Consider the following 22,408-nt stretch of genomic DNA (forward strand, 5'->3'; position numbering starts at 1 on the left):
TGACTTACCCTTGGTAAAACCATGTTGACTGCTCTTGATGACCCCCATCTCCTTGATATGCCTAGAGATAGTGCCAAGGACAAGTTGTTCCATCACCTTTCCAGGGATGGAGGTGAGGCTGACCGGTCTATAGTTACCCGGGTCCTCCTTCTTGCCCTTCTTGTAGACTGGAGTGACATTTGCTATCCTCCAGTCCTCAGGCACCTCTCCTGTTACCCATGACTTACCAAAGATGATGGAGAGTGGACTAGCAATGACCTCCACCAGCTCCCTCAGCACCCTTGGATGCATTTCATCCGGACCCATCGATTTATGGATGTCCAGATTACTCAAGTGATCCCTAACCCAATCCTCATCTACCTGGGCAAACTCCTCCTTTATCTTGACTTCTTCTGGGGCTATATGAAACTGGGGCTCATGGGGAAAGCCTGCAGGAGTAAAGGCAGAGGCAAAGAAGGCATTCAGCACCTCTGCCTTCTTTAAATCCTCTGTCACCAGGGCACCCACCTCATTCAGCAGTGGGCCTATATTGCCTCTGGTGTTAGTTTTGTTGGCTATGTATTTGAAAAAGCTCTTTCTATTATCCTTAACCCTCCTTGCAAGGTTAAGTTCCAAGGAGGCCTTAGCTTTCCTAGTTGCCTCCCTACATTCTCTGACAAAAGTCCTATATTCCTCCCAAGTGACCAGCCCCTCCTTCCATGATCTGTAGATTTTCCTTTTCCACTTGAGTTTCCCCAGCAGTTCCTTTTTTAACCACGCTGGTCTCCTAGCTCCCTTACTAGATTTTCTACCCATTGGGACACACTGATCCTGTGCTTGCAAGAAGTGGTCCTTGAATGTTAACCAGCTATCTTGAGCCCCTTTACCTTCCAGCACCCTGTCCCATGGGACTTCCCTTAACAATTGATTGAGGAGGCCGAAGTTTGCTCTGTGGAAGTCCAGGGTTCTGGTCCTGCTGGAAATTCTGTTCCTCCCACACAGGATCCTGAACTCCACCATCTCATGGTCACTGCAGCCAAGGCTGCCATTGACCACCACTGCTTCAACAAGGCCCTCCCTGTTGGTGAGCACAAGATCCAGCAGCGCTCCTCTTCTAGTCGGCTTGTCCACCATTTGCATTAAGAAGTTGTCATCAATGCATTGGAGGAACCTCCTAGACTGTGAAAGGCTGGCTGTATAAGTCTTCCAGCAGATATCGGGGTAGTTAAAATCTCCCATGAGGACCAAGGACTGTAATTGTGAGGCTGCTTTCAGCTGCCTGTAGAAAGCCTCATCAACTTCCTCATCTTGATCAGGAGGTCTGTAGTAGACCCCCACAACTGTATCACCCATACCACCCTGCCCTTTAATTCTTACCCACAGACTTTCAACTTGCCCCTCATCAGCCCCTGCACAAAACTCGATACATTCTAGCTGCTCTCTCACATAAAGAGCAACTCCACCACCTCGCTTCACCGACCGATCTTTCCTAAAAAGCACATAGCCATCCATGGCCACATTCCAGTCGTGTGAGCTGTCCCACCATGTCTCTGTTATTGCTACCAGATCATAACCCTTAGACCGCACACAGACCTCTAACTCTTCCTGTCTGGAAGTCTCTGGAACGGTGTTCCTGGACCAGCAGTTTCTGAATCAACCCCAGTTTATTCTAGAATATTCAGAATAAACATGCCCAGGAGATTTAGCAATGTCCATTCTGTGTTCAAAGTGACACAGCCACCAAATGCCACTGAAATCCAGATGGGACTTGGATTCCTAAAAGCACTGTTGAAAATAAGACTTGGTACGCTGCATCATTTAGGCATTCTTAAAGGCATAGCAGCTCATGAAGCATAATTGAGTTTTGCATAGTTTATAGCTTAGTCAAAAAGCCTACACTGACTGCATACAGATTTTATGGGTTTTTTAAATCAGAATACAAATACAAACCTGACTTGCTCTTTCCTACCCATAGCCCTGTTTCTGCTTAATCCTATCGGACTTGATCTGGCCTCACTTCTCTGACTGATAATCCTCACACACGACTTTTGCATCCAGTTTACCTTTGCATCCAGACTGCAGTTGACAGTTTGTAAAAAAGAAAGTTTTTCTAAGTTTCTATGGCTATATTAATATTCTTCTCCTTTGTAGCACTGTGATTCAGTGAGGTGTGCGTCATTTTCCCTGGACACTCAGTCCTTTTGTTTTGCTTTGCATAAACTGGTAACCGCCTCAGAAATGCCTTCTTCCAGGTTCAGCTCCCTGATCCCCAGTCTATCTTCCTGCCAGGTACTGTAGAAAGAGAAAAAAATAAGAATATTTAATGCTACAGGCATTTGGGCTTCTGTCTGCCATACTGTAGGTCAGAATTCACCTTTTGTTTTGAAGATCTCTTTGCCCTTTGAATTTGCACAGCCTTGTCCCAGGTAAAATTTTATATTTTTTTTAATTATTATTTATTTTTGTTTCCCTTTTATGGGATGAAGAATTAGAATAAGCCTAAATGGTTGTCCATTTATTCTCACCTGTAAGTTTGAATTCTGTGAAGGAGGAGGACACACACTCCAGTTCCAAAAAATGGGTCCATGGAAAAGACTCTGACACATTGCAAGTTTTAAAAATCAGACGCTGTTTTCAGTTTTAGAAATCCTGAGGACACCCAGAATCCTCCAGGCATTTTGACAATATTACAACAAATACAAAACAAACATCAAAACCATAATAAAGACAAAACATCCCTTCTAGCTCATTTTCAAAGGGAAGAAAAATTATGCTTTCCAGAGCATCACTATACAAAATACCCTACCTTCTGCTGAAGGAAAGATCCCAGATCACCTGAAAGCCCAGTCAAAGTCTTTGCCTATTTGTTCTGTGACTGCCTGGGTTGCAACACAAAAACCATCATACTAATGTGCTTTCACTCGTGAGAAAACCCCACTGCCTTGAGGAATGAAAGGTTATGAGTAAGGGTTACAGCACAGGAACAATAATTTAGTTAAATCCAGCATCTTTTGTTTAAAGTTAGTTTTTCTGCGGTTCCATAATACTATTTTTAGTTTTCAAGAATGGAAACAATAGCTGAGCTCTGTAAGTGCCAAGTCTTTCTCAAGGTTTGGTAAAAGGCTAAAAGACAAGAAGGTACATTGATTCCATAACTTATGCCCTGTGATTTCAAGATTTTACAGTCCATGCACGTGGCTGGAAATACCTGTTTACAGAAGTTTCTAAGAATTACATATGAAGGGGAAATCTTAAAACATATTGGTTTTTTAATTTACTTTTTTAACTTCAAACCAACAGTCCAACAGACTGCAGCTGCTGGAATTGCTGAGCCACTTTTTTCTCCTGTTAAGAAAAAACCCCTTTGAATTTGGAAGACAGTGCTGTGCTCCCTACCAACCCACTCCTACTTTTCTATCCCTTGGTACCAGCTATCCTCTTCTCCAGTGTTAGCACAGACCTTTTTGATAACACATCTCGATTTTTAATTATTTCAGAACATCAGATTTTCCTCATTTTTGTCTTCCCATTTCAATCTACTTTACAAGTCTAATTTATACATTTGGACAATTTGGCTACCTTGGAAGAAACTGTTCCATCTATTCATTTTGACATGCTCTGCTGCTATTAACTGCATTATCAATTGACTGTCCCCAGCAAATTTTTAGGACCTCTCTACACCATGTCTTTCTCCAGCAGTATCACACTCAGGAGACAGCAAATTCCTTCATACCTCACCACTGACACAGCACGATTTATTTACATAAAACATCCCACTTTCTACAAAGCACCACAGAGTACTTTGACTCTTATATTAAAAGAGATGCAGAATATGAAACAGATTAACATGGAAGCTGTATCAGTATAGATCCTTTGACAATCTGACCTGCATCCAGCCATTATTTATAGCAGGAGTGCTCCATATAAAGGCGCCAACACCAAAAAAAGGCATGAAAAGCACTAACAGACCACGTCTTGGTGTAAGACCATTGAAAAATTTTCTCCAGATGTCTGTGAGCATCAGTCTCCTCCAGGAAAAATGCCCATTCCCTTCTTTGAAATGCATATTTTTCCTAGCCAGATTTATTTTTTTCAATCTTTATATGAGATAGCGGTGTTCCCCAAGTGACACCCAGAGGCAATGACTGCCACAGATGTAGAAAACAGTAATAATAAATATTATTTTAAGGTTAGATGGACTGAAGGGAATGACCTGACAGAGGTTCACAGACAGCTTGCTGTCTCTTCTCTCTATTATCTTATTTCACTTTAGGCATGCTTCTGGATTAAACAACCCTGATCTCATCCACACTATCGCCCCAGCAAGGAGACAGCAGACCAGCTCCAACTCATGCCCTTCTCCAGATCATTTTTGTTCCCGCTCTGTCCCTGTGCTGCTGCATTTACTGAAATAGAACATAGCACCACATGAAGGTCACACCGGAGCTAGTCAAACAGGGTGAGAAATGTCCTTTGCTCACTGAATGCTCATTTGAATTTTTAATGGCTTTGCTTCAGCTTCGGCTATGTTCACACCCCCTCTACAATTAGTTGAACGATCACATCTCAGTGGTACGAATGCTTGCAGAAAACCCGTGTTGAGAGTTGCCCACGGATGAGCTGAAGAAGCCCAGCTGTCACATTCACACACACACTCCTGTTTGCACAACCGGTGTGTTGCTGGCGCAACAGGCGGGTAATGCAATCAATACCAGGGGGGTTATTTGACCAACGACAGCTAAACAACGGAAACCATTTGCAGTCAAGCCCTTCTGTTATTCATTTAAAGAAACCATCAGAGCATTTCAGATGACAAATATGTTTGCTAAAACGATGCTCTTGCTCATGGATATTCCACAAGCAGAAGAGGAGAACATATTTAACAAATAAACTATTTGTTATTAAGCCTTTGATTGGTTCTAGTCATAAAATCACAGAATGGCTAGGGTTGGAAGGGACCTTAAAGATCATCTAGTTCCAAACCCCTGCCATAAGCAGAGGCATGTCCCACTAAATCAGGTTGTTCCAAGTCCAATCCAGCCTGGCCTTGAACACTTCCAGGGACGAGGCATCCACAGCTTCCTGGGCAAACTGTTTCAGTGTCTCACCACTCTTACAGTAAATAATTTCTTCCTAACATCTAATCTAAATGTCCCTTCTACCAGTTTGAAACCATCACCCCTTGTCCTATTACTCCATGCCCTTATTAAAAGTCCCTCTCAAGTTTTTCTGTAGGCTTCCTCATGGCAGGCTGCTATAAGGTCCACCCAGAGCCTGCTCTTCTCCATACAAAATAAAAGAAAATAACACAGAAGGTATAATATTAATAAGCCTGTAATCATAGTTGTTTTGTTTTTCTTTACACCACTGCACCTTAATGCATTAATAATTTCACTGAATTTCCAAGGATTACTGCAAGAAAGCCACTTGATATTTTATCTCTGGGCTTTCAAGGGCCAGAAGAACCGTATCTCCATCCATCACCCACTCTACTGGAAGATGCAGTTATAGGGCTGTAGAACACAGAGCTCCGTATTTATATTTAGGCAAACTTGTATATTTAGCAAAATTGTTTGCATTAGATGAAAATATGTCTTTCATAAATGCACATGCTCTAGATGCAAAGCCACATGGTGCCAGGAAATCCACTGGTTCCTTGCAGAAACACCACTGCAGTCATCAAAGGTAACCAGAGCTTGTGGAGGTGTGGGGAAGCTGAGATCCTTGGGAGGGAACACACATGAGAAGGAGATAGTGAGGAAAAATGAGAAAGTCAGGGGCTCCCTTGTAAATCTTTGTGAAGGATTCAAGATGTGACAGGACAGGAAGCTGGCAACAGGGACAGAGACAATACTGATGGCCTCAGCCAGCAAACTGCTATTCTTGACAGGATTTTATGATATCTAGCACTCAGAAGAAAAAAACAAATCTAGAAACAATAAAGAAAGCAAGCTGTGAAGTACCAATAAGGTTAGTGGCTTGGAGAAGCTGACATGCTAGCAAGGATGCACACATCTCTGCCTAGCATCAGATACCAAAGCCAAACCTGAGGCACAAAGGCACATGGCTTCCAGGAGGGATTGTGGAGAGGTTGCACTGCTCAGATGCATGTCCAGCTCCATTTTTCCAAATCATTTCCAGGTGAGCCTTCATGACAAGGCTCAAGGAATAAGTAAGTTAGATGCAGTAACTAAATCCAGCAGAATTAGTCAGTGACTGGATTTCTCAGAGACATCACTGCAGACCTGTTCTGCTCTCATGGTTGTGCAAAAAAATGCTAACCCAAAAAAAGTGAGCTGGGAATGCTTCTGGAGTGTGGACCAGAGAAGTTTCAAGTTATTAGAGTAGAAAAACAGTGGAAGAAAAATAAAGGTGAAATGTGTTCACCTAAAGCTAACTGCTGTCTTCTATCTCTAATGAAAACTGTGTTAACAGAAAAATAAACCACCAAGGAATTTTAAACATCATTACAACTTAATTAAAAAGTTTTTATAAAATACTTTTTTAAATTAAATCCACAGACCCAGATTCTGCTGACACAAAGGCATGGGCTAAATATTAAGTATATGAATAATTATTGCAGAACTACCACCACTGTTGATGGTCTGAGTCCAGATGTAAGTTAATACAGGAATTGCTCCCTGAGCTGGCACTGAAGCAGAAATGAGCAACAAAAGCTAGGGCTGCTTCATGGGCAGAGAAGCAGTGGCACTGCAAGCCACTATGTGCCAGCCACACCAAGACTTGCTAGTCCAGGTAACTGTGAAGTGAGGAGGTGGCTTCACGCATCACTGAGCTCCTGCCCACTTGCTTGGGGCAGGAGGGAGGGCTGCCAGGTTTAAGTGCGGGACCCATGGGTCAGCTCCTGCAACCTGGGTTGAAACCAGGCAGCCCCTCTTCCCTGCAGGGCTTCCTCCCTTCACCCCTTGGGCAGAGGGGTATTCAGGTGGCCACTGACAAGGCAAAGCCTCAGGGGATACACAGAGGTGTTGGTTCTCCCCCAGCTTTCTGACCATGGCTGCAGGGGATTTGCAGCTGTGCTGTGAGCCCTCGTTACTGTCCATATTTTTTTTCAAAGTGATTAACAAGAGCCTTGCAGAAGAAGTGAGCAAGGCTGCTTCTATGGTAGATCTGGTGGTACAATCGAGGGCAGTCCTCTCTGCCCACCTCCAGGCTCAGGGCTGAAGTATGCAAGGTCAGGGCTGTGCCCAGGAGAGGTTTTGAAACAGCATTCTCCATAAAATGATAAATATATTTAAAGTATTAACTGAGAAAACGAAGCCCTGAGGCTCCAAAGGGGAGTCACGCACCAGTTCATCACACCTAAATGTCATCAGGCATTTCTCCACTGCCTGAAACCAAGGGAGAGCAGAAATCTCACCTGCCCTATGCCCAGCTCTAGTGGTTTTGAGCATGGGACCCTAACCCTGAACATGAGTGGGGAAAAAAATGAAGAAAAAAAAAAAAAAAAATTGTTACTAAATCCCATCTGTAGAAGCCCTACGCTCTCCAGCATGCCCGGGGGGCTGGTGCTTCCGCTTCTGCAGCTGGCCCCGGGCTACCCGGGAGGCTGTGGCTCCTCCAGCACAGAGCCAGGAGCCGGCGGGGGCCAGGGCGGAAAGCACGTCGAGGCAATGGGAGGAAACCACAGTGAAACCCGGGAGGACAGGTAGAGGAAAGGCAGGGTTTCTCTACCTGCCTACAGCTCCTGCACAAGCATTTTTTCCCTCTTAGTAAACAATGATAAATGGAACACTGGAGGATTTAGTTGTTAACGTTTTCTTATCCATTGCAAAGAGAATGAAAAGAAATATAAAAAATAGCCTGGCTAGGGGCTGCGCCTGTCCCCGCAGTTCCACCCATGCGCAGGGCTCGGAGACAGTAAGAGCCCCCCAGAGGGGTCCCCGAGTTCAGCTGCAAGGCGGGATGCGCTGGGCGTGGGCACAGACCGATCCCGGACGGCGAAGTGTCCTTTGCTCAGCCCGTAATGAAGTTGTGCCTGCGGTGGCCGCCGCCGGGAGGGGAGCTCCGCTCCAGCCAGGGCAGCCGCAATTCCCTGCAAGGTTCAAACAGCCTCTCACTGAGTGTTGAACCGATCCTGCAGGTTTTCAGCTGCTACGGCTGAATCCCAGCTCAGCCCTGTCTCCGCCCTAAGATCAAACACCTGTTCCCAAGCGTGACAGCGAACTGCCATTTTGCAGCCATGTCTCCTGGCAAGGATGATTTCTGCGGTGGGGAAGAGCGGTTCGAAAGACGGAGCTCTGTGCAACGAGAAAGGAAGATAAAGGGAGAAAAAAACACTAAAATCTCAAACCCCAGTGGAAACAGGGGCATCTGGGCCGCCGGAGTGTGTGCAGGCCCGGGAGGGGGGTGCGGTGTGCGGGAGCAGCCGTGGGCAGCCGTCGGGCCGCGGCCCCGAGGCAGCCCCGGGCCGCCCTGCCCCTTGGCGGCCCGGTGGGGCGGCCCGGAGAGTCGTGCGTCTGGCCCCGCTCTTCGCTGCGAAACGGAGCGGGCGGTGCCCCGACCCCGGCGGAGGAGAGACGGCGAGGGGCAGCCCGGGCCGGGTCTGGGGGTCCGCGGGGCCGAGACAGCTCCTGCGGTGGGAGGCGGCCGTTTGCAGAGGGGCAGGTGGCTCTTGTCCCCGCGAAGGGACGGCAGCGCAGCTCCCGCTCCTCCCGGACTCCCTCGCGGGGCTTCTCCCGGGGCGCGGGTGGGTGCGGAGGCCGGTCCCCGGGGCGAAACCCACCGCAGAGGTTCTGGGTGCGGGGAGCCGGAGGAGGTATTGTTAGGGCAGCGGCAGCCGAGGGTGTTAATCTAGGCTGGCTGGAGTGAAAAGAGGCAAATATTTCCGTTTGTGCCCTCCTGCCTCTCTCAGCACCGGCTGTCAGTCCTCGGGCTTGTTATCCGTACAAGGCATCAGTTTGTTTGGCTGAGCTCAGCAAGGTTTTCTTCTCCGAGCAGAACTATAATTGCTATAATTCTACTGTATCATTTGGATCATTGCAGTATTGTTGTTTTCTCTCTCTCGTTCTCTCCCCCTAACACTGCAATAACGCGCTCCAGTGTTAAATTAGCAGGTTGCAGGGGGAAGGGAAAGAAAAAAAAATGAGAGCAAGAGACCATAAATGAATGAAAGTTTGTTTAAAAAAATAAATAAAACAACAAAGTGACTTGGCAGAGGAGAGCTCGCCTCGCAAAGCATCCTTGCCCGCAAGCGGGACTGCAGCCGGCCCTGCCCTCGCCCCGGGCTGCCGGGGCCGTTCTCCCCCGGGCACCGGGGCGGGCGGGACCCCTGGCCCGACCCAAGCAAAGAGCGGCAAGGGAACGGGGCGGGTAGGGGGTGAGATCAAGATGCAGAAGGCCGAAAGGCTCCACGACAGCCCCCGGCACCCGCCTGCCGGCAGCCACTTGCAGGTTTCGGCGCTGCCGGAGCCCTGGCAGCTGTCACTGCGACGGTCCCCCGTCCCCTCCTGCTACAGTCGGGACTGCCCGACTCGTCCCCGCTCTCCCTACTGCCGGTGCCACGGCTCGGCCGGCTCCCGGCACGGCGAAGGGAAGGCTGGTGGGGGCCGGCACGGCCGATCTCGCCCCGGCCGTGTCCGCGGCTCCCAGGCAGGCTCCGGTAGGGAAGCCCCAGCGGAATCGCCCGGTGCGGCCACGGCGAGAGCAAGAGCTTCCGCAAGGGTGCATCTGGGCACCTGGGTCTTCCTTTTATTCTTGGTTGTTGTTTTTTTGTTGTTGTTGGTTTTGGTTGGTGGCTTGGTTTTTGGGGTGGGGTTTTTTCTGTTTATTTATTTTGATTGGATTTTTTTTTCCTTTTTTAGTTACTGAGTTAATGACTTAATTGCCACTCATGCCGGGGATGGCAAAAGCTCCCGCGAGCTGAGCAGAGACGGCAAACGGCATCTTCTCGTCCCCCGCACAGGCACACCCTGCAAAGCAGGGCCGGGCTGTGGCCGCGTACGTCGGGGCTCTCCCCTCTCCTCGCTCCCCGTCGCCATCGTCCCGGCCAGCGGGGGCAGGGGGAAATGAGACGGAAAGAACTATGTGCAGGAGTCCTGCGGGGACCCGCATGCAGGGAGGGGACGGGTCTGGGAGTAACCCTTGTCCCTGCACGGAACGTAGGAGCACACAGATGGAGAGGCTGTGAGTGCGAGTAGATAGATGTGCGTGTGCGCACACCGCGCACAGACACATACAGGCACTTGCTTGTCTTTTTTATTAATTCTCGCTGGTTAAGATTAGAAGATGCGAGATCCGCACGGGAATTGCGGCACGAACAGGAGAAATAGGGCAGTCTCCCCTCCGGCGTTCGGGGCCGAAGTTATTTGGGGAGCCCTCCGACGTGCCTGCGTTTGCAGGAGTTCTCGACCAGGAACGCACACGTGAGCAGGGGACGCGCAGGTATCTGTAAGGTGCAGATCGAAATGGAGCCCAGCCTGTCCAAACAGGGTGTCTGTACTTGCCCGGGACGTGACGGCTGCGCAGAGAAGGAAAGGGAGAGGAATTAAAAAGCCCCCCAGAGGTCTTCAGGCCCCGAAGCGGCGTTGAAATCGCCCGCGGAGAGGAGATGTGCGTGCCGGGGCGGTCGGAGGCGGCCGGGGCAGGGAGGGGGATGCGCGCCCCGCCGTACCCTGCCCTGCAGGACTCTCTCCCGGGGCCGCCGCGGCCCGGCAGTGCCCCGCTGCGCCGGGCCTTCGCCCCTGCTCCTGGCCCCAGTATTTTCAAACACCGGCCGCCAGCGCGGCCAGTCCCGCTCCTGCGCGGGGCGGGAGGCGGAGAGGGAGGGGGAAGTGCCTGCCGTGGGGAAAACCCGGCTCGGATCCCCCAGCGGGGCCCACTCTTTCCCGCTCGGGTTAGCATGGGGCCGGGCGGGGAGCGGCGCCGCCGTCGGGGCGGGAGAGGCCGGTGCGAAGTCTGCCAAGGGAGCTTCGCCGCCGCCCATCCCGCCGCCCCCGACGGCTCCCCCGGAGGGGCTCCGTAGCGCCCCTCACGGCAGGGCGCAGGGCGGGGGCGGGGGGGGCTGCCCCTTGGCGGGGCGACTCGGCCGATCCGTTCCGCTCCGAGCCGGGGTTTGGCGGGCGCCGCGTGTCGCCGGCCGCCCGGCCCCCGCCGCCAGCCAATCAGGGCGCGGCTGCCCGCACGTGGAGCCGAGGGGACTCAAGAGCGCCGCGGCCGCCGCTCACTCCCCCCGTGACGGGCGTCCCGGCGGCACAGGGCAGCGCCGCGGGGGCCGCACCGCCCCGGCCCCTCGGCACGGCACGGCACGGCCCCGCCGCCGCCGGCATCGCCGCCATGAGCGGCCCCTACCCGGAGGAGAGCTGCGCCGAGCGCCCCGAGTGCAAAAGTAAATCGCCAACTTTGCTGTCCTCCTACTGCATCGACAGCATCCTGGGCCGGCGGAGCCCTTGCAAGGTGCGGCTGCTCGGCGCCGCGCCCAGCCTGCCCGCCACCGCCGCCCGCCCCGACAGCGACAAAGCTGCGCAAGGTAAGCCCCTCCGACCCGCTCCCCTTCCCCGCCGTCGGGCGGGTCAGGGCTGGTGTGTCCCCCTCTGCCCGCTGCTCGGCCCCGCTTCTCGCCCACCCGGCCGGAGCTGCCGCTGCCGTTATCCCGTTACCGGGCTCGTTAGCGGCTGCGGTGCCGCCAGGGAGTGCGGCAGGGTCTTGCCCGAAATTCATCCGCGTTAATGCCATGCGGGTCGGGTACCGCCGCGGCGGGTTGCTCCTGCTTTCGATATATGTCTAATTTTTTAAAGCTGCAATAAATCGGTGCCAGCTTTGATCCGTGCAGGGAAAAGCTCGCCCGTTCTTCTTAAACCGGTAACGGAGCTGGGCGAGGGAGCTAGGGGCCGCGCCCGGCAGCGGCAGGGGTGGAATATCGGGGCGGGCAGGGGTGGAATATCGGGGCGGCGACAGCTCAACCCGGAGCTGGGAGCAGCCCTCCCAGGGCCGCGGGGAGTCCAGCCGGGCAGCTCCCACGGGGGGCCTCCCTCCCGTTTTCACTGTTTCCACACCGTTCACAGCCCGGCGGGCTTCTTCTTCCCAAACCAAAAGGAAACTTGGGGGGCGAGGGAAGGCGATAGAAGTGGGAACGAAGAAGAAAAAAAAAAAAAAAAAAAGAGAAAAAGAAAAAGAAGCGGCGGAGCCCCGGGCCTCCTCCCGGGCAGGGGCAGCGGGGCGGGCGCTGCCCCGTCGTGGCCCCACGCAGCCCCGCCGTGCGAGACAGAGACCGGCGGTGGCCGCTGTCAGAGGACCCGGCTCAGGCCCGGGGCTGCCCGAGCCCCCGGCGCCTGTCCCGCCACTGAGCGGGACGCCGGGCCGGGTCCTACTGCCGGGGGAGATTTTTTCCCAGACCTGGAGCCGCGATGCGAGCAGGGGCCGGGCTGAGGGTACGGGAGTAAGGGCGTCTTCTCTTGGTGCTGGGTGGGAAATGGTATCCGAAGGGGAAGCCGCAGGGTTGGGTCTTACCGTGGGCTCTTCGCCCTGATCCCACTGACCGTGTCTCTTCTTTTTTCTCCCTCCTCCTTTCTTTCCTCCTTCCGCATCCCTCTCCCCCCACTCCTGCCCTCCCTGCCCAACTGCTGCTGCCTCCTCCGTTTTCCCCCTCTGCCTCGTGGCGCAGGGTCTCCCAAAGGAAGTCCCCCCTTCGAGCCGGCCGAGCTGCACCTGCCGCCGAAATTGCGCCGGCTGTACGGGCCGGGCGGGGGCCGGCTGCTGCCGCCGGGGTCGGCGGGGCCTCGGGGGGACCGTCCGGAGGGGCGGCTGGAGGGGGCCGCCGGCCCGATGCCCGCCGCCGCCCCGTGGGACACGCTGAAGATCAGCCAGGCACCCCAGGTCAGCATCAGCCGCAGCAAGAGCTACCGCGAAAACGCGCCCTTCGTGGCCCCGCCGCCCGCCCGGGACGAGCTGGGCAGCCCCGCCGCGCACGTCGAGGAGCGGCCGGGCCCCACCGCCCCGGCCGCCGAGGAGGAGGAAGAGGAGGAGGACGAAGAGATGCTAGAGGAGGAGGACGAGGAGGAAGAGGAGCTGGAAGATGACGAGGAGGAGGAGCTGCTGGGAGAGGACGGCGGGGGGCTGCTGAAGGAGGCCCGGCGCAGCGCTGCCGCGGCCCCCGGTGCGGAGGGCGGGGATCTGTCCCCCAAAGAGGAGCTGCTGCTGCACCCCGAGGATGGTGAGGGCAAGGACGGCGAGGAAAGCGTTTGCCTCTCGGCCGGCAGCGACTCTGAGGAGGGGCTGCTCAAGAGGAAGCAGCGCCGCTACCGCACCACCTTCACCAGCTACCAGCTGGAGGAGCTGGAGAGGGCCTTCCAGAAAACCCACTACCCCGACGTCTTCACCAGGTACCGGCGCCAGGGCCCAGGCCGAGCGCGGAGCGGGCGAGACCCGAAGGGGTGGGTGGGTGGGCGCACGGGGGCCTCGATGTGCTGCACCCCCGCCTCCAAACAGTCCCGCTGGGTGCATCCTCTCCGGGCTGGGATGGGGAGCAGGTCGGGGCTCCAGGTGGACTTAGGGCACTGCCCGAGCAGGCCCCTCCTGGAGGCCTTCGCGGGGGTCTATTTTTACCCGCTGCCTTCCCTCCCGGCCGCGGCCGCCGCCAGGATCAGTTACGCGCTGCCCATGGGGCTGGACCCCGGCCCAGCCAGGGGAAGCCCCGGCAGGGGCAGAGATGAAAGCGCCGCTGCCTAAAAATATCGTCCGGGCACGTCGGGGCCCCTCGCTGTCCCCGAGGGGCCCAGCCGGGCTCGGCTCTGCTCTGCTCTGCCTGCACTTTCGGGAACATTTTCCCATTGAAAACGGGAACCCCGCGGCGGCAGCTCCGGCCGGTGGCTGCTCCGCGGGGAAAGCAGGCAGGGAGGCGGCAGAGCCGGCTGCCCGCTCCCCGCGCTGCCTGGAAATACCCCCTCCCCTTTAGCCCATAGGAGGGTTTAGTCCCCAAAACGTGAAGTTTTTCCGTCAACGAGGACTCAGCCCCCGGTTTCTGCTTTGTTTTGCTGGGGGGGAGCTGAGGAGGGGGGCTCAGGGGAGCGTTTTGTTCCCGCGCATCGCCCGCGGGTCTTCCCTCGGGGTGCCGCCTGGCCCCGACCACGGTCTCGGGAGTGGCTGCCCGGGGATGTGTATGAACGTACCAAGCTTTTTTGGTTGCTGTTTTTACGGCTTTGGATTTTCCTCCGGGGCTTCCCATGCCCGGCAGGCGCAGGGCTCCGGCTCAATTGGGAGCGCTCCTCTTTTGGGTGCAACGCTGATGAGAGGTTTTCTGACACCGTAATGAGTTCCGATTTGCTGTCATTGTGGCAATGTGCACCGCCGTGTGTGGCGGATCAGCTGTCGTCCCCTTGCGGGCCCGGCTGAATTTGGGGAGCGGTGGGGAGGGGGCTGCCAAACTCGGGCTTGCCAACGGGCGGCCAGCTCGGGGACCCGCAGCCGGGTTAAGGGCGGCGGCAGGCGGTGCCCGTCCGGCCCCGCTCCCCCCGGACAACGGGATTTCGAGCCCGTTTGGCGGCCGGGGCGCAGATCCGCGGCTGGGGGGGCGGCCGGTGCACCCCCGCCCCAGGCTGACGGCGGCGTGTGTGTCTCCCCCAGGGAGGAGCTGGCTATGAGGCTCGATCTGACCGAAGCCCGAGTGCAGGTGAGTGGCGGCGGGACCGGTACCGGGGCGTCCCTCAGCGGCGGCCGGCGGGCTGGGGTGGGTGTCCCCGACCCTCCCCGGCCCCGGAAGGGCCGAGCCGTGGGCTGGCAAAACCCCGTGTGAATCAAGCGCGGGGCTTGGGTTGTTAGCGAGACCCGCTCGGCCGCAAGCCGGGTATTTGGCTGCCATCAAATCTCCAATCGGGCTTCATAAAAGCCCACTTAGTGCTAGAACAAACAGGGCCATTTGAAGGCGAAATGTTGTTTGATTTCCTCTCCGCCTGCACAAGGAGCTGGCTAATGCTATTTGATTTCCCATTTTTGATAGCAATAAGCCTGCATTGATCTAATAGTGAGTGAGTGCAATGCTATTAAAGGTGTTTGCCGCCCCATACCAGAGTGCATTTCCCAACCCGGGTCTCATAACCAGAGAGACGATAAACATTGGGATGCCCTGATTGCCAACAGAAAACAGATGTCTCTGGGTTTGAAGCTGAGCAAATCACTTTACAGTTAAAATCGGGCGCTGATAAAGCATAATAAATTCCATATGGCTCATTTAATACACAACAGCTTCTTGCATTAGAGGGGCTAATGATGAGATTTGTCCCCTCCTTTCTGTTGACACATTTCTCCATTGTCAAACAGAGATGTGACAGCAAATCAGTATTTTCAGCTCAGGGGAACAAGTCGTGGGAAAGTTAAATAACTTTTAAAAAAGAAAGACACCCCCTTTCTCTCTCCTCTATTCACGGGAGAAGATGTAATTAAGGGAATATGAATTATGAGAGTCCCTTCGTTTACCTTTGGGTGTACTCAGACTTATTAATTCAATAAATGGGAATTGCAGCGGGGACAGCTTGCTAATTGAGTTTTAGCTGGGAGAAAGGCTCCCTCCCGCCCAGGCTGTTGGCTTCCCTGCCAATTCCAAGCCTCCTCCTGCACGGGCTCCCAGATGGGCGCGTGTGGCGACCTGTTCTGGCTGCACAGCTGCACGGAGAGACCCGAAGCGCCGCTGCCTTCTTCGCCCCCCGGGGAGAAGGGATCTCACGCTGAGCTTACACAGCCCAGCCTAACGGGGAAAACTCAGCCCACAACAGCCCCAAAAATTGACAAACGTGTGTCTTTCTCCTTAGGTGCGTGTGATGCCTCGCACTTGTTTATTGAGCAAATGTTTTCTTTTCTTTCGAAGTGCGGTATTTTTTTTTTTTCCTCTGTCTCACTCTTGTTTTAAGCCCCTATTAGTTCCCGATTTTTGCTTTATGGGAGGGGGGAAGGAGGCAAGAGACGGCAGCGCCGCTGCGTCCTAACAAAGTTTCGTAAAATAGATCCTAAAAGGACAGCCTGGAAACGTATATTTGCTGCTTCGGTTGCCTCGCAAATTATTTCTTCGTTTCAGACTGTAGTGAAATCACGCTTTTTCTCCTCGCTCTAAATCTAAAAGGGGAAAAATAAAATAAAAAAAATTCAATTATTCCCAAACGATATAATTTGTAAATATTCCCTGCAGCGAAAAAAGCCGCGCAGGTCCTGGTGGGGGGCTGCGTGCGGAATAGAAAACCGCTTAGTCCCACTGGGAAATTATTTTTCCGCTGTTCCAGCGCCGCGAGAGCACTGCTACCAGGCTCCTCCGGCGCCGGCAGCTGCCGGCAGACTGAAAGGGGGGTGGGTGAAAGTCCAGGGCCCCCCACCCCCAGAAGCCAGGGGCACGGCTCAACTCCGGGAAGCCCCACCGAAAGCCACCGCGGGGCGGGTGAGCACCGCCCGGGGCTGCAGCGCGGCGCTGCCCATGGCCCCCGCTGTCCGGCGCCTTTCGGGGTTGCCCCCGAGGACCGACGCCTTTCGGGGTGCCCCCTGCGCGGGGGTGGCGGAGGAGCGGGCGCTGTCGGGTCGGTGCGTGGCTCCCACGGGGCTCGCCCCGCCGAGGGTGCGGGCAGGCGTATTAAAACCGGTTTTTCTTTTGGTTTTCAGGTATGGTTCCAGAACCGTAGGGCTAAGTGGCGGAAGAGGGAAAAGGCTGGGGCTCAGACACACCCCCCAGGTTTGCCTTTCCCTGGTCCCCTGTCAGCAACTCACCCCCTCAGTCCATACCTTGATGCTAGTCCTTTCCCTCCTCATCACCCAGCTCTAGACTCCGCCTGGACCGCCGCTGCCGCCGCCGCCGCGGCCGCCGCCTTTCCCAGCCTGCCGCCGCCGCCCCCCGGTTCCGCGGCGTTGCCCCCCGGCGGGACCCCCCTCGGCCTCGGCACCTTCCTGGGGGCGGCCGTGTTCCGTCACCCCGCCTTCATCAGCCCCGCCTTCGGCAGGTACCGACCGGGCTCCGCGGGGGGGAACCGGCGGGGAGGGGGCGGAGGGCGCCCACCGGGGGGGCCTCGACGGGCCCTTTTCGGGCGACCCCGGCCCCGCTCCCGCTCCGGCAGCGGCTGTCGCTGCCCCCGCGTGGGTGACGTCGTCCCGCGCGCGGGTGACGCGGCCTCGGGGCGGCCCCACGAGGGACCCTTTTCGCGCGGGGCCGCCCCGGCCCGTTCGAACCTGGACGCTCCCGGCAGCGGCGGCCACTGGGCGTCGCGCGGGTCACGTGCCTGTGCGCCGGGCTCTGATTGGGCGAGGGAGGCCCTTAGGCCCACCCCGTCTGGCCGCCGCAGCGAGGGTGCCCCGTGGGGGCGGCCGGTCCGCGGGTGCTGCGCGCGAGGCCCGGGCAGGGACGGAGTGGGGTCTCCGCCGGGCAGGGCTGCGGTAACTGGTGCCCCCACGCAGGGGCTAAGCGGGTGTGGGGTGCCTGTGGCGCCCGCTGCTTTGTTCGGGACGGGCATCGCCGGTGTGGAGCGGTTTAGGATGCGCTGAAGCCGGGACGCCCCAGCTGGGAGCCCCGCGGGGCCTGGCACGGGCAGGTTTTTAGCCGTGGGCGGGTGTGAGCAGCTTCGAGAGGCTCGTTTCGGGGCGAGCTCCGCGCCCCCCTCCCTGCGCTCTGCCACGCTGAGCAGCCGCCACCAAAGCGGGAGAAGCCGCGGCCGGCAGAGCCGCCCCGTCGGGTCGGCCCGGGGTGGCTGCTCTCGGAGCCGCAGCCGGGGACGTCCCATCGGGGCGCAGGGCCCTGCCCGCCGGGACAGGCAGAGGGGGAAGAAGCCAAATTAATAGACGAGGCGGTCTCAGCCTTTATAGGACCGCGGGTTTGCCTTATTTATTTTTTTTTCCGCGCTGGCTCTGCAGAGACTAAGGAAAAACGTCCCTGGAGCCTCAACTCGCGCACCCCCTTCCCGGCCGCTGTGCCCCCCGCTGTCAGATGCCCCGGCAGCGGTCGGAGAGAACAAGCCTCGGCCGTTTTTTTTTCTCCTCTTTCTTTTTTTTTTTTTTTTTTCACTTTCACCCCCCCGATCTTTTACCCTCCTGCGTCGGGGTTTTTCCTGCGCGGCTTGTCCTCCCCCCGCGTCCCCGCCGGCCGGGAAGGAGGCGAGCGGGGCTGGTGCAGTCCCAGCGCGGCGGTGACGACCGTCTCTGCTTCCTTTGCAGGCTCTTTTCCACCATGGCCCCCCTGGGCAGCGCCTCCAGCGCGGCGGCCCTACTGCGGCAGCCGGCGCCGGCCGCCGAGGGGGCGGTGGGCTCGGCGGGGCTGGGGGACCCGGCCAGCGCTGCCGCGGATCGGCGGGCGTCCAGCATCGCCGCCCTGCGGCTGAAGGCCAAGGAACACGCCGCCCAGCTCACCCAGCTCAACATTCTCCCCGGGAACAGCACGGGGAAAGAGGTGTGCTAAGAGCCGGGTGCTGTCCCGGGGTGCGGGTTAGAGGGGTGGTTTGGTTGGTTTTTTTAGGGGGGGGAGAGAAAAAAGGGACAGAAGGGAAAGAGGAGAGTAAACACACGAATAAATGAAGGTCACCTCAGCGCGAATCAAGACCAAACGGGACGAAGGGGGGGAAATTAACAATTAAAACAAAAAAAAAAAAAAAAGGGGGGGAAAAAAAAAAAAAAGAGGACCAGCAGCTGAGACTGCGATAGGTCCTCGAGTTAAGAACTTGGTGACAGCGAGCTCCTTTTGCATCAGCCTTCACACGAGTGAACCGACACTGGCAAGCTCCTGAATAAGTAACTCCTTGGCTGGTACATTTCTGAAAAGTACGACATGTTCATTTCCTCTCTGAGCATTAAGGGGGGGGAAAGAAAAAAAAAGAAAAAAAAGGCAAAAAAAAAAAAAGCCCTAATAAAAGTTGTGATCTATTACCATTACATACACTAAATATTTTTCCCTCTGTTTATCTGGCAAGAAAAAAAAAAATAAAAAATGAAACATTTAATCGTAATTAAGAAAGGAAAAAAAGAAAGACAAGCAAAGCAGAGGGAAGCTACCCACGTCATCTTAATATAACATCCTAGGATGTTAAGTTGATCTGTTAGGAGCACTGGAGAACTCTTTTACATGTTGATGCAGCAACCTGCATATGCTAACCAAGGGTGTTGCCAGTGCAGACTGAAAGTAAATTTGATGCTGTAAGCTAACCAGTGCACTTAAGGGAAAGGGTATATCTTTTTCTTGTTATATTCTTTATCACTACACCAACCAAGGTTTTTATATCAAACCAAAGGGAAATACACTGCTAGAATATGGACTGTTTAAGTCACTAAACTGTGATTATTGATTCTGTACATACCATTGTTATAAAAAAAGAACAGAGCTTTGTATATTTGAAATGTTATAAAACAATTGCACTCAGTGTAGTGTTGTAAAAGTTTGTCATTCTGTAGATTCTTACTGTGTTGTAGATATAATAGGGTTCCTAGACAAATATTTATGTACAAACCCTTTATTTAACTTATTAACTGTAGAGGTTTCTGAAACCCTCAAGAGGCGATGGTACAGTACTTTTTCGTGTAATGTCGTTATTGTTAACACTTTTCCTTGCTATCCGATGGAGAAGTGTCACGTTCAGAAAATAAACAAAAATATATGTTTAACAAAACAAAACAAAAAAAAGGGAACAAAAGAAAAAAAGAAGAAAAAATCCCGATCCCTGCGGGGGTTTCCGAGCTGCCTGCGCAGCCTGAGCCCCGCCGGGGCGGCCGGGGCCAGCGCATCGCCACCTTCCCCCTCCCCGCCGGGGAGCCCCCCCCCCCGCCTCGCCCCCCAAGGGTTTTAGGGGGGGCCCAGGTGGCTTGGCCGGGGCCGATTGCCGAAATCTGGGAGGTTGGGGTGGGGGGGAGAGCACGAGACACCGGCGGCCCCGTTTGCAAGGGTCTTTGCAAGATGGAGGGGCCAGGAGGGAGGTGTCGGCACCAGAGACCCCTCAGGGCAGGGAGCCGCCCCACGCACCCCCGGGCGGGGATGGGGCAGCCCGTGACTCTGCCTCTGCCGAAAGGCAAGAGGCGGGAGAGAAACACAAACATTTGGGGGATCGCTCGGCTTAATCCCCGCTCGCACCTCTTCTTTGCTCACAGGGGCCAGGAAAGTTTCTCGGCGCCTGTTCAATGTTTCTGCACCTCGTTCTCCCGGGGATGAACTGTTGGTTAGGGTTTTTTTCCCTTCCTCTCCTATATCTGGCACCGTTGTTTTTGAGGGTTTTGGTTTGGTTTGGGGTTGGTTGGGGGGGGGGGGGACGGGACGGGACGCCTTTTTTTGTTTATTTGATTTGGGGTTTGTTTGTTTGTTTTCCCGTCTTATTTCTGGCCGCAGGTCTCTCCTGTGCCTCTTCCACGGAGCAGAAACGCGTGACCGCCCCCCCTGCGGGGACGACAGGCTCTGCCGCAACGCCCCGCTCCCTGCGCCCCTTCCCCGGCCCCGAGGGGCCCCAGCATCCCCCCCCCAGCCAAGCCCCAGCCCCCCAAGGGCAGCGGGCGTGAGACCCGACCGGGCCATCGGAGCGCAGAGTTGTTGGGAGATCTGAGGTGATTTGTTCTAATCGCGGCATCACTCCGCAACGGAGTTCGGGGAGCGGGAGAGAGCCCGGCACTTCCCCGGCCAACTGAGCGCACCCGGGGGCTCGTCCCTCCCCATCCCGCCCCGTCCAGCCGGGCCCCTCGGTGGGGCCGCCCCGGCTCCGGGAGCCGCGGGCAGGAAAGAGCCGCCAGAGCCGCCACCGCGCGTGGGAGCCCGCCGCGACCCTTCCCCGCAGCTCCCCCTTTCCACCCACGGCGTTTCATACCCCCTCCCCGCCCGCCCCCAACCCTGTTTTTCAGTGCTAAAAGCCAGCATAGCCGCGGGGAAAAAAAAAAAAACAAACAACAAATCACAAAAAACCCACCAAAAAACCCACCATAAAATGGGAAAAAATCAGGCTTGTTCCTTGGACGTTATTAACAGTGCAGTCTGAAATACACATTTTTGCCTTAAAGAAAAGGGAATCATTATCAAGCCATTACGCATTAAGAAATGTCATTCAGTCATTTTTATTCATTCTGCTGAAATCTTCGTAAAAGCCCGAATCATACTTCTGCAAGCAGCAATTTTGTTAATCCAGGGGGTTATTACTCTGGTCCCTTATTAGGATCTATACTGCTGCCAAGCAATCCTATAACCTTCTCAAAAGAAGTTTACCTCCGTGTTATAAAACCAGTAGTGGTATTTATACTGTGCAATAATTAGTGTATTACTTGAATCCACTAACAGGTTCATTTTATCTCTGCACAAAACCCCTAGTCTGCTTATAGAAAGCTTGTGCCTCCTTTGGTGCTGTTAAAGTGGTGAAAGAGTGAATGAAGGCTGGTAGCACTTTCTCCTTTCGCCGTGCCTTAATTCCCATCTCTTTTTGCTCTCATCCAATTAGTGCAGTGTATTAAGCGGTTTATCATCTCATAGTCAGCTATTGAGAGAAACAAGGCGAACACTTTGCAATAGAGCCTGCTCTCCTTTGACACCCTCAGGTACTTACATATTCCACTGTGCTATGAATAATAGAGGAAGAATAGAGCGCTAATTCCCTCATCAAAGAATGCCTTGTCTGCTGCTTTGCTCAACAACACCATTCTGATCAAAAGAAAAGCAATAAAGCTTAGCATAACAAAACGAAACCTACTTATTAGCTTAGTGGTTAAATTAATGCAGAGCCGCTGCTATTCAAAACCAAGGTTTGAAAACAGCCTCCAACAACCTGATAATGCTGCCTTCGGATGAAGGAATTTTAATCTGAAATTTGAAGCTGGCACAGATGAGTTAATCTATTAAACCGCTATAAGGAGGGGAGCGGGAGAACTATTCAATTAAGGCACATTGAAGGTGCTCTGGAAGGAGGCGAAGGGGAAGATGTGCTCCCGCTCGGTGCTAGCGAAGTGACTTTGACGGCGACAAGAAGGGTTTTGGCACAGCCACAGGCGTCTTTGCCACGGGAACTGTTTTTCATATCACATATGTCCTCAGCGAAACCTGGCCACCGGCTCCATATATCAACACTTCTCTTTCCCAACTGCAAATAAATACAAATAAACACAAACCTTAATTTTAACAGCGTTTGGGGGGGGAGGCGCGGGGAAGGTTGGGGGCTGGGGGGGTGCGGGAATGAGGGGCAAAAGGAGGGAAAGCGATTGGAGCGAGATCGGCCTCAAAACGCAAACCTCCGAACTTCGGTCTTTCCCAAATTATTTACAGCGCTGCATTTACCAGCTCCGTTTAATATTAAATGCAATCAAGATGATTCTGCGTTTCCCAGCCTTCCTCCGGGGCCAAGAGGAGGCACGGTGCCCAGAGCTCATTAGAGAGAGAGAAGGGTGGAGGGAAATCCAGCCTGCTCCTTGCCAAGACTTCAGCTCTGATCTGACCAACTCTGCTGAGAGGAATAAAAAATTGCCTCCATTCGGGGTAAAAGCCTTCATTTCCGACCCC

At 54.6% G+C, this 22,408-nt stretch overlaps 1 protein-coding gene across 3 annotated transcripts; it reads left to right on the forward strand.

The window, feature by feature from the left end:
- Window positions 1–11,180: 11,180 nt before the first annotated feature.
- Window positions 11,181–20,347, forward strand: ARX (aristaless related homeobox). Of its 3 annotated transcripts, XM_051608174.1 has the most exons (7): window positions 11,181–11,467; window positions 12,602–13,319; window positions 14,560–14,605; window positions 16,576–16,645; window positions 16,730–16,910; window positions 18,115–18,346; window positions 20,267–20,347. In XM_051608174.1, exons 1-7 carry the CDS (start codon window positions 11,275–11,277, stop codon window positions 20,303–20,305), a joined length of 1,479 nt encoding a protein of 492 aa, XP_051464134.1. In that variant the 5' UTR covers window positions 11,181–11,274; the 3' UTR covers window positions 20,306–20,347. The 3 variants fall into 3 exon arrangements, with proteins under 3 accessions (XP_051464134.1, XP_051464132.1, XP_051464133.1); XM_051608172.1 differs by having other exon boundaries at window positions 16,576–16,910; XM_051608173.1 differs by lacking the exon at window positions 20,267–20,347 and having other exon boundaries at window positions 11,183–11,467; window positions 16,576–16,910; window positions 18,115–19,458.
- The last annotated feature ends 2,061 nt before the right edge of the window (window positions 20,348–22,408 follow it).

The sequence above is a fragment of the Apus apus genome, chromosome 1 (assembly GCF_020740795.1).
Source record: "Apus apus isolate bApuApu2 chromosome 1, bApuApu2.pri.cur, whole genome shotgun sequence".
Lineage (NCBI taxonomy): Eukaryota > Metazoa > Chordata > Aves > Apodiformes > Apodidae > Apus > Apus apus.

Coding starts and splice junctions, on each gene's coding strand:
- ARX (XM_051608172.1), top strand. CDS start 11,275: ATGAGCGGCCCCTACCCGGAGGAGAGCTGCGCCGAGCGCCCCGAGTGC. Junction 11,468..12,601: donor CAGCGACAAAGCTGCGCAAG/GTAAGCCCCTCC, acceptor CTCGTGGCGCAG/GGTCTCCCAAAGGAAGTCCC. Junction 14,606..16,575: donor TGACCGAAGCCCGAGTGCAG/GTGAGTGGCGGC, acceptor TTTGGTTTTCAG/GTATGGTTCCAGAACCGTAG.